The sequence below is a fragment of the Buteo buteo genome, chromosome 4 (assembly GCF_964188355.1).
Source record: "Buteo buteo chromosome 4, bButBut1.hap1.1, whole genome shotgun sequence".
In the NCBI taxonomy this organism is placed as follows: Eukaryota; Metazoa; Chordata; class Aves; order Accipitriformes; family Accipitridae; genus Buteo; species Buteo buteo.
The window spans coordinates 54,930,845-54,941,585 of NC_134174.1; the positions used below are offsets into that span (position 1 = coordinate 54,930,845).

At 62.5% G+C, this 10,741-nt stretch overlaps 1 protein-coding gene across 1 annotated transcript; it reads right to left on the bottom strand.

The window, feature by feature from the left end:
• Positions 1-399: 399 nt before the first annotated feature.
• On the bottom strand, positions 400-5,945 carry KAZALD1 (Kazal type serine peptidase inhibitor domain 1). Its single transcript, XM_075026964.1, has 5 exons — positions 5,833-5,945; positions 3,716-4,316; positions 2,305-2,465; positions 812-959; positions 400-597 (listed from the first exon to the last, which is right to left on the bottom strand). The coding sequence occupies exons 2-5, from the start codon at positions 4,215-4,217 to the stop codon at positions 512-514; spliced, it is 897 nt and encodes a 298-aa protein (XP_074883065.1). The 5' UTR covers positions 4,218-4,316; positions 5,833-5,945; the 3' UTR covers positions 400-511.
• Between the last annotated feature and the right edge of the window lie 4,796 nt (positions 5,946-10,741).

Consider the following 10,741-nt stretch of genomic DNA (forward strand, 5'->3'; position numbering starts at 1 on the left):
AGGTCCCTTCCAACCCAAACCACTCTATGATTCTATGATCAGCCCCAGGGGTAATGCACTGGGTGTCACAGCCAGGTTCCAGGCCTCCGCTCTCGCTTCCCCAAAATGCTTCGCACAGGGCAGAGATGCCCCTGCCCTGGTCTCCCTCTTCCAGGGGGACTGCCTCCAGCCCCAGCACCAAGTCCTCATCACACATGGTGTGGCTGTCCCCACAGCGTCCCACCTGCCACCGCATCCCTGCTCGGCCAGAGGACAGACCCATCCTGCCCCAGGCGGAGCCACCCCCAGTCCCAGCCCTGTGCCACCAACCAGCCAGCATCCCCTCCCCGAGCACCCCCCAGCAAAGGGATGTGTCACCCTGTCCCCCACCCCAAAAAAGAGGCTGTTGTGCCAAGACTGTTCAGAGAAGGAGTTTTGGGCTGGGGAGTGCTTGCTCCGGTGATGTCCCCAACCCCTGGGAACGGCCACCGTGGGCAAGGTGATCTCTGCAGCTGGATATCCCGTTTCCAGGCTAGTAATAGTCCTCCTCACTCTCCCCGTAGTCCTCGGGCGTTGTGCGGGGCTTCGGCGGGGAAAAGCCCGTCATGTTGAGCTGATCTGAAATGGCAGTGTGGGGACAATGTGACATTGCCGCCCCCGGTGCCTGTCCCCTTCCCCACCAGGACCAAAGCCAAACTGTGCACGGCAGCTTGCTGGGGCATCCCCAGCACAGCCCACCATACTCCAGCAGCTCCCACCATACCAGCGCACCCTGCCCAAACATCCCCTCTCTTTCCCCATTAGAGCGTGGGGACAAGGACGTGGTGCTTACCGGGCGTGAAGACGGTCAGGCTGGCTAACGCCACCACCTCCCCGACCCTGTTCCTGGCAAAGCAGCGGTAGGTGCCTTCGTCCGTCACCCGCACACCCTGGATCTGGAGCCAGCCCGTCACTTCATATTTCTGGGGGCCACCTCTGAACTGGAGGAGCGGGGGGATTTCGGTTAGCGCTGGGGCCACGAAAGCCTGGAGTGGGGCTGGGATGGATGGGAAGGGGGACACAAGCCCAGGGAAACTCTTTGCCCCCTCCACTAAGTACCGCTCTGGGGGCAGGTACAGACCCCCTGGCTGCAGGTCCCCCCTTTTCCGACTACCCAGGGGAGGCGGGGGCAATGGGCACCTCCTTGACCTCAGGAGGGCCTGGGACCCCTGCTTTGGGCAGGACCTTGCAGACATGCCCAGACTCCCAGTTGTGCCCCAGTGCCACCGTGGTCCCCAAACAGCGGGAGGATGCTGGCATTGGTGCTCTGCAGAGTGGCAGAAGCAAGGGAGCATCTGTGCCACAAGCACAGCTAGCCCAGGATGGCTCAGACGAGCCCTGAGTCGCCTGTTTCAGCAGGCAGCGAGGTCCCAGAATTGCTCTGGCGCCAACCAGGCTATTTTCTGTTTGTCCCCAGCAAGAAATAATCTCTTCCTGACCCATCTGGGCTGCAGCTGTGTTTGCAGGCTGCTATTATGGTGCTGTGGCCAGGGGCAGAGGACAGCTGAGTCTCTTCCAGCCAGGCAGGGTAGCCCTGCTTGGGGTGAAGGTCCTCGGTCGGACCTTGCGACAGGCTACGGGGTGGCACAAAGGGCAGAAAGATGGAAGGGGACCAGCACGTCACCTCGCAATGCTGCCGGCTCCCACCTGCTCCCCCGGCTCCCCCCATGCATCCCACCACAGTTTTCTCCCCACCGGTGCGTGGCTGCAGTGCACGGCTCCTGTGCCTCTGCCTACACCCTCTAATAGCTGGGTATGCCTGGCTGGGCACTATATTTGGGGCTGGCTGTGGGCAGGACGCTGACCCCTTGACCTGCCAGCTCTGGGAGGGGAGCCCTGCTCGGAGCAGCAGGGAGAAAAGGGCAGGGACTGCCTGACTGCTGATGGGACCAGAGGATAACCCATGCTGGAAGGCACCTCAGGAGGTCCTCTCCTCCAGCCCAGCCAGTGGGGCTGTGATTAAAGCCAGCAGGCAGAGAAAACTAAAGGCAGGGAGGTGGCAAACTCCCTGCTGCAGGACTCTGCAGATCTTAAAACATCTAAGTTCAAAAACTATGGGAGAAAACTGCAGAAGAGAGCTATGCTGATGGATCCTACCACTGAGACACCAGCCCTGGCTCAGCCAGTCCTCGTGATGTGTAGTGCCCAGTCACCCCTTCTCATCTCCAGGCAGCCAGACTTGGCCACTCCCAGAGGATGACTACCCTCAGGTCTGGTTGCCCATGAGCTCTGGGAAGGGCTGGGTCACCCTAGGGCCATGTCCAACACCCTAGGCACACCACTCACCTGGACAGAGATGTGGGGGTCATCTCCAGGCAGCAGCATCTCTGTGCCATCCTTCCTCCACTCGATGGACGCCATGGGGTAGGCAAAAACCTCACAGCCGAAGATGACATCCTGCCCAGTGATGTTCCATGTGTCATAGGGAGGGGAGGTGATCTGGGGCTCTGGGGAGGGGGCACAGGAGAGCAGGGTGGGCTCAGAAGAGGTCCCACCCTCAGCAGGTCCTGTGGGCTCCCCTGGGCTCGTCCCCTCCAGGGTGGCAGCATTTGGCTCACGTAGAGATGCTGGGACCCTTCCCATTCCCCTCTCCTCTCCTGCCCATGGCAGACCCTCCCCTTGCCCCAGGACACAGTCTCTACTTGCAGCTGGGACTAGGGGCTCCCTCCCCAGCCCCTCTGCCCCATGAGGGATTGTCATCCCTCCTGGCCTCACTTTCCATGCCTGCGAAATGGTGCTCAGGGACACACGAGCAGCCAGAACAGTTCAGTAACAGCAGCACTATAAAGCAAAGCTGTCCTGTGCAAATCAGAGCATGCTCCTCCTGTGGGGCAAAGGCTGAGGGGCACTCATCCAGCCCGAGGCTGGTGGGGATGGATGAGGTGGATGAGCTTCCAGCTGAATGAAGCCTCTCTGGCACAGTGCTTGCACCAGCGATTAAGGGAGCCAGCAGGTCCCTGCTGCTCTATGGAGCCAACACCTCCAGGTCCCACATCCCTTCCCTGGAGGGACGGAGTGAGGACTACCCTTCCTACCCACCCCTGCTCCAGAATCTGGCCCATAGCATGAGCCAGAGGCCAAGGGAAGGCCTCTACTTCCAAATATACCTGGGGGAAAAAACTGAAGGACGTTATGATCTACAGAAAATAAAGTCAACCTTGATGCCCCTCGTTCTGTGGTGACAGCACTGGGTGACCTATGCTGGACAGGGTAGGCTGGGGCTTGGCCTCTCCACCGCTGCCTGCCCCCCCAGCTGGGTTTTAAATGGGAGATGGAAACCGCACTGCCAAGTCAAACTGACCCAGGTTTCCATTTGCAGGAGGCAGCCACATTTCTCAGGAGCACTGGGCCAGCATGAACCCAGCGCTGTCGCCAAGAATTCGCTAACAAATCCCTGGAACTTCCCCATCTGCTCCAGCAGGATTTGCTGCTTCCCATAAACCCCGTTCCCACTTGGCAAAGCTGCTCCCAGACCTCTCCAGGCACTGGATCCACAGGAGCTGCCCTGGAGCAGCAGAGTGGGGGGACCAGGGGGGACCTGCCACTGTATGGAGCAGCCCCCAGCACTGCCGTGTCCCTGTGGACATCACGCGTTTGCTGCCAGGTGAAACAGTTAAGCCAGACCCCCTTGCTTGTCCCTTCCTGAGAGGTACAAGCCTCCGTCCCGCTGCCCGCACAGCTGCTCCCAGGGCACTACCTGATTCGCAGGGACCCTCGTGGGCCACGGTGAGGTTGGCATCGGGGTGGGCACGGGTGACCTCCAGGAACCTGCAGATCTGGGCATAGGTTTTGCCATCGGAGCCACAGAGGGCCAGGTGGGAGAGGCAGGCGCACTGGGGCTCGGGCACCTCTCCGTGCCGCAGGTCCCCGGCATCCAGCCGGCATTCCAGGTGCTCCCCGCACTTGCCATAGAAGTGGTTGGTGTTGTCAAGGTCGCAGATCTGTCCCTCCAGGTTGGCACACTCCCAGCAGCAGTCACAGGCATCCCGCACCGTGCCAGCCAGGCACCCGCGTGGTGCCGGGCACTCCTCCGGCCGGCACTCGGCGCAGCCCTCTCCTTCCTCCAGCAGCCGCTGCCAGCCCCGCTGGAGGTAGTTGGAGGTGCTGGGAAAAGCCTGGCCCAGCTGGAGCGAAGCCCAGTGCAAGGAGAGCAAAGAAAGCACGAGGCAAGAGGAGCTCAGGGTCTTGGCTTCAGACATCCTCACAGCAGCTCCTCTATCCTGGTCCCACCATCACTTGGACAGGGATCTCCGGCACTGCTCTGGCCTCCCTGGCTAGATCTGAGGAGCCATCCTGGCCTGTGAGGAGGGAGGATGTGTCTTACCAGTGCAGGGAATGTCTCCCACCCCTCCGGCTCCCAGCTGGCTTGCCCTGAGCAGCAGCACTGCAGGATGTGTCCCAGCCCCTCAGCCACATTATTCCTGCCCTGGGGCTCCCTAACCAGCTCCTGCCCCGAGTCGCTGAGCATCCTCTGGTGGGATGGGGCTGCTGACCCCAGAACCACCAGGTTTCAACCTTCTTCCCTGGCAGCCCGGCAGGCAGAGCCCAGCCTGCTCTCACCCCACCATGGCCTGGGGAGCCACAGGGCTGGCAGGGGACCAGGCGGGCTGCTATACACCGTCATGGCTCAGCTGGTTTGTACCCTGCTCCTCACCTCCTCTCAGGAAGCCACTCTAAAGCCAGGCGCCCCATTCATTTCCCCATTGCTTTGCAAGAGTCACGAGCCCTTTTTTCCTCCCTCACCATCCAGACAAGCGCAGTGGAGCGGCTGATCCTGCAGACAAGGGGCTCTTTCCACGCTGGAGGCAGCCAGCCGAGAGGAGCCGAGCCAGGAGGATGCTCCCGGTCATGCCTGGCTTTTGTCCTCCTCCCCTCCCTGCACCATAACCCCTCTTTTTAGGCACCACCTGCCTGAGCAGGGGAAGAAACACCCCCCAAGAAAGGTTTGTGACCCCCTCAGTTATCACACAGGCAACTGAGGCTGAGCACGGGGGAACTCAGTGCACAAATGGGCAGTCAGTGGACTGGCAGCAGGCCCAGCGTGGTCAGCCTGTACCGGCACAGCAGGGTCCCTGTCCCCAAACCCCAGCCTGCATTACCCCCCTACCCTGGGTAAGCAGAGCGGCTGATCTACACCAGCTTCCCATCTCTGCTGGGAGGACACGTGGGGTCTCGGAGCCTGTCTCCAGAGGGGGTGATGATGAACCAAACCCCTTTGCGAACACCCCCCAGCCCCTGGTTACAGCCCAGCTGCCTTCCCCGAGACGGAGTGAAATTACGGTCCCCTGCCCCAAGGCCACCCAGAACGAGTGAGTGGGGCTGAGAAGGGGACCCAGGCGGCGGGGCTGCCCCCTCCCCTCCTGCTGGGAACGGCACCGAAGGGCAGTCTGCAGCCGCTCCCCCCCCCCCCCGCAGCTGCACCCCGCAGACCCCCCACCCTCCGGGGCTAACGCAGCCCAGAACCGGGCTGGGGTGATGGGAACGGCCAGGTCGGTGGGTTACACGCCGGATAACAAACTGCGAAGCTTTGACCCGTTTACCAGAGACCACCGAGCCCCCCAGGGGTGGAAAGGGGCAGGGGGTCCCGGTGCCGAAGCCCCCCGCCCCAGCCCTCGCTACCCCACGCTGTACGGAGCAAGGCTCCGGCCCCCGACGGACGTGGGGGGCCAGGGAAAGGGGGGGGGGGGGACACGGGACACGACACATAACTGCAAAGTCGGTCTCTGGCTCCCCAAGTGCGGGGTGCGGGCGCTGGGGGTCCTGGCTGAGCCCTGGGGTCCCCCGGGAGCCGCCCCGCCGTAAGGCGCCACTTACCGGAGGTGCCGGTGCCGGGGAGCGGCGGTGTCGGGGCCGCGGGCGGGCAGGCGCGGGTGCGCAGCGGCCGTGGCGGCGGGGCTGCGGGCCCCCGGCCGCTCCGGCACCCGCCGTGATGTCAGCGAAACGTGAGTCCCCCCCGCCCCTCTCCGGGCCCGCGGCCCATCCCTGGACCGGGACCCGGGCTGGCCGGCACCCCTTCCCTACCGGGGTCCCGCCACCCGCTGCGCCCTGGCCACGGGGCTCCCCCCCCCGCCCCAGCACCGGCACCTCCCCGCGGACCCCGACACGGGGGTCAGCCCGAGCCGTGGGTCGGGGCCCGGGCTGATGCTCAGCGCCATCCGTGGGGCAGGAGGGGAACCCACTTTGCATGGGTCTGTGGAGACAAGTGAACGGGAGGGAGAAAGCCGGGGGTGAAAGCATCTCTCAAGCTGTAATGCGGGCGGGAAACAGGCTGAAACACTGAGCAGCTGCTGTAATTAAACGAGGGGGGTAATTCCTTGGGGACGTCTGTGCTCAGCACGCCCCAGGAGCCGGGTACAAAGGGGGTATCGGGGTGCAAGCAACAGCGTTACCTTGGCTGGAGCAGAGCGGTCGGCAGCAGCGGTGGGGCTGCTGCGCGCCACGGCAGTGCACAATCTGCGTGCACAGGGCTGGGGTGCCAGACCCCTCTCCCGGCAAGCTGCCTCACTGCTCCCCGCCTCAGTTTCCCCGGCCCTGAGGAACAGGGGACCCAGCATGCCTTTACAGCACAAACACACCGCACATTTGCATCTTGCTCCCGCTGCTGTGCCGGGGGGATCCCACAGCCCGCTCTCTCCAGGCGAGGAATTTGTGGGATTTGCTTCCCCAGTGAAGCTCAGGCGAAGCAAAGCTGTTGCAGGACCCCTCGGAGGATCTGGTTTCCTTCACCACACTGCAAAAATCTGCTTTTGCTTTCCAACACCCTCCTGCAAATTCATTCCGGGCTCTGGGGCTTTCGCTCGGTCACGTTGCGAATCCAGCCATGGCTAACGATGGAAAACGCGCCAGGCTTCGGCCCCCCTAAATCCGCCTTTGCCGGCCAAAACCCCCCTCCAGTGCCCCGCTGCAGAGGGGGGTTTCCTGCCGGCTCTTCAGCCTCACATCCTGCTCCCCCTCCGCGGCCCCCAAACCCTTGGCTCAGGGCTGCCTCCCTCCCCGGCTCCCCTCGCCCGGCCCATCGAGCGCAGTCCCGGCGTGCCGCAGGTTTTTGGGCCCCGCATTCGCAAGTCACAGAGCAGCTGGGGCTGCAGCTGCTTTGGGAGCAGGGAAAAAGTCAGTAGGGGCTGAGGTTTTCCTACAAGCATCCCCAGAGCCAGTTCAGAGCCTGAGCAGAGAGGGGACAGGCTGTAGGTGACCCAGCCGGGGGTGCTGAGCTTCCTGGGCTGACCCCACCGTGCCCTGCTTCCCCACCTCTGGACGAAGCATTTCCTGTGCATTTGGGCATCCCTGCAGCGAGCACACCCTCTCCCACCCCTGCCCCACGCAGGGGGCAAAGCTGTGGGGCGAGCCTGGCCCCAGATGCCACCTTCAGCCCACACAGCTGCTGGCCAGTATAGAAATAGAGCCAGAGCTTAAATCCTAGACACTGCTGAAAAGTGAGGCCAGCGATGGTCCCTGGTTATTTGCTTCTCTTGCCCTTAGCAGGGGGCAAGGGGGGACAGGCCCCAATGCTGCTCTCCTTCCCCACACGTGAGGACCCCAGCCCTGGCTCCTTCTCCCACGTGCCATGGCCCAGGTGCCTGGCACATCCCTGTCCCCATGGGGTTACCATGGCCTCTGGGTGACTGGATTCCTCCAAGCATCACTACAGCATCTGCCACTCTCAAGGTGGGGAGAGGCCACGTCTCCGTTTGGAGATCCCCTGACCGGAGGTGAAATCCAGCCACAGATCTCAGCAGGGAAAGCACCAGCCACAGTGCAACACAACCCAAGACCTGGAAACCATAGGCAGCTCAGCTCAGCTAAACAAGATGGAGCTCAAACCTGGCAGGTAATTAAACCTCCTGCTTAATGAGACTATTGAATGTGCTAATAAATAGTAGCAGCTATGAATGAAGGGTGGAAGATCTAAACTTGTGCTTAACAAGGAGCTGTGCTCAATCACACCTTGATTCAATCAGCACAGCCCCGGCTGCAACTGGGACTTGTGGCTCCAGTTGCTGGGAGCTGATCTGGGGGGAAAAGGGTGGTTGCAGCTCTGTGTGGCCTGGCACTGGGGTAAATCCCATTCGTGGCTCCCCACTCACACTAGTCAGTTATCCCTCCTTTCTCCTCACTTGCCCCAAGCCCAGTGAAGCTCCTGAAATTGGGCTTTGAAGGTGCAGTGAGCCTCAAGCACAAAAGCCCCCTCCTTCCTCCCTGGCAGGTTGCTCCCCATTATCATTTTCCCCCCCGTGATGGTCCCATTGAAGCCAGGAGTCTGTGGATCCTCCTGGCAGACCCACAGTCGTGGCATCCTTCCAGGGCTCTGTCGTCAGGATGTGCCCCTGATGGCAGAGCCGTCACAGCTGGTCCAGGGTACCCCACTGCTCCTGGCCCCATTCCCCCCACCCTAGGCCCCAGGCTGATCTCCTGGACCACCCCACAGGGATCTGGGGCTTCCAGCAGTTGAGGCCAAGTTAAAAACCCACCCTGGAAAAAAAGCCCCAGGCCAAGTGACTCAATGCACGTCTTGGAGGGGGGGAGCCATGTCAGGGCTGGCTGGGATGGGAATAGGGTTTATGTCACAGCAGAAGCGAGTGTCACTGGGAGATGCTGGGGCAGAGGGTGCTGCCAGCACACTACCTGGGGCCACGGGGGTCTCATTCTGATAATAAACCAAATCTCCCCCATTTCACCTCAAACCCACTGCTGCTCCTTTCAATTTCCTCCTGTTTGGAGCAGCCTGACACAGCCAGGATCTGGCCAGCCCACCCCAAGGCTGTGTGGCTCTCAGGGGTCCCAACCGCATTCTGGGGGTCCACCACAGAGACAAGGGACAGGCAGCACACAGGTCCCTCCCGTCCCGCATGCCAGGCAGCACCCATGCTTGGAAACAGCCAGGCTCAGGTTTCTCCAGGCTTTTCCAGAGCAAATTCCTCCCAAGAACAAACCTGTCAGCAAATTCTTGGGGAAACGGTTGCAGCTGTTAGCAGAGGGGACGGGTGGCTCTCAGGCTGGCCCTGAGCAGCGCTGGCCAGGTAGTGAGGGATGCTCTGGTCCTTGGTTGGAGGCTGCCAGGCCCCTTCTCCCGCAGGAGCCGTGGCTCGGCAGGGCTGGATGTGACTCAGCTCCTTCCCCGCAGGAATCCCTTTGCTTTCACTGTTGTTTTTTTTTTTTTTTCCCCACCAGCTCCATCCAAGAGCAGGTCATATAACCCAGGGCCAGGAACAAAACGGGTGGCGGGGCCTGCATTCCCGGGGGTGCCCCCCCCCCCCCACTGCCTGCCACCTGCCCCCCCCGGCTGACACGGCCGTGCCAACTTTGGCACCTCGGCGGCGGGTCAGCACAGTTCCCACCGCCCCGCCACATGCCAGGCTCCCCGCGCACCCCTGACCCCACAGCAAACAGGAGCACCCCCTAAAAGTCCCTACCCCCCCCCCCCCCGCAGTCCCTGCCTGCCTCCCCCCCGCGCTGCCTGAGGGGCTGACCCAGCAGAGAGGTGCAGGCAGGCGGTGCAGGCAGGAGGTGCAGGCAGGAGGTGCAGGCAGCAGGCTGCGGGGTCTCTGCTGCCACCTCCAGGGTACTGCTGGTCTCGTCCCGTCCCCTCGCCGGGACACTGTCCCTGTACCTGGGGCCTGTAGATCCTGGAGCAGTGCATGGCCACCTCAGTGTCGTCCCCCCCGTCTCCTTGCACCTCAAAACAAGCCCCCCCCCCCCCCCATGAGCCCACCCCCACCGCAACGTAGTGTCCTGAGGGGCTTGGGGACCCTCCTGGGGCGCAGGGACCCTCTGCTCAGCCTGCCCTGCGTGCACGGGGCTGCACAGTCCCGCCGGCCAGGATGAGTGCTCCGGAGGGTGCCGCCAGCTCAGTGGCACCATGTCCTGTGCCCACTGTCCCCTTCGCCACCCTCCCTTTCCCCAGCCTCCAGCAGCGCCAGCGAGGCTGGGATGCAGCCAGGGAAGGTGACCCGCTGCCAGCGCCCCAGCATCCCCTGCCACCAGGGATGGGCGCTGGGGAGGGGGAGCCTGCCTGCCGCCCCCCCCCTGTAAGAAGCTGCCCATTTCCAGGCGTCATTAAAGAGCAATTAGCTGGAAATTAAGCTGAGAACAAGTATTGATTAGCTCATTAAGGCTGGGGGAGCTGGCTGTGGCGGTAGGAATTGCTGCCGCTCGCCCTCATTATGGGCAAGGTTAAAGCTTGCGGTCGGGCAGCTCATTAAAAACGCCAGGGACCAATCGATGTCCCCGGCCCAGCACCGCCCAGCACCCCTGGAGACACCCAGCTGCTGCCTTTTGGGCACTGGCCTGTGACCTCTGGGATGAGCCAGCTCGGGAAGGGACCGAGCATCCTTGCTCCCCTGCATCCACTGCTGCATCCTGGGCTCCCCCACAGATGCAGCAGTGTCACCTTTGGGCTTGTCAGCCCCCCCCCAACTCACTGGCCAGGGGGTTATCTTTCTGCCCCAACCAGGGGACTCAGTGGAACAGGTGCCCCCTAACCCAGCAAAGTGAATGAGTCTGTGGGCTCACAGCACCAGGAGAGGACAGCCAGCATGGCTGGCTGGCAGGGCAGCACCCCAGACCTGAGCTGAGTTTGCCAGGTCTCAGCCTAGCAGTACCAGCTTGTACGGGTGGGGGACAGACCAAAGGGGATCTTAGGGATGGGATGAAAGCAGCTGGGGACATGGGGACAGGTGAAAGACAGCCAGTGGCTCTGCGCGGCTGAGTGCTGCCATGCCACACT

What these genes read in the sequence shown, in the direction of transcription:
- KAZALD1 (XM_075026964.1), bottom strand. Translation starts at nt 4,217, where the DNA reads ATGTCTGAAGCCAAGACCCTGAGCTCCTCTTGCCTCGTGCTTTCTTTG. An exon ending in CGAGGGTCCCTGCGAATCAG is followed by an intron (nt 2,466 to 3,715) that starts GTAGTGCCCTGG and finishes CCCCCTCCCCAG; the next exon opens with AGCCCCAGATCACCTCCCCT. An exon ending in ACCCCCACATCTCTGTCCAG is followed by an intron (nt 960 to 2,304) that starts GTGAGTGGTGTG and finishes CCGCTCCTCCAG; the next exon opens with TTCAGAGGTGGCCCCCAGAA.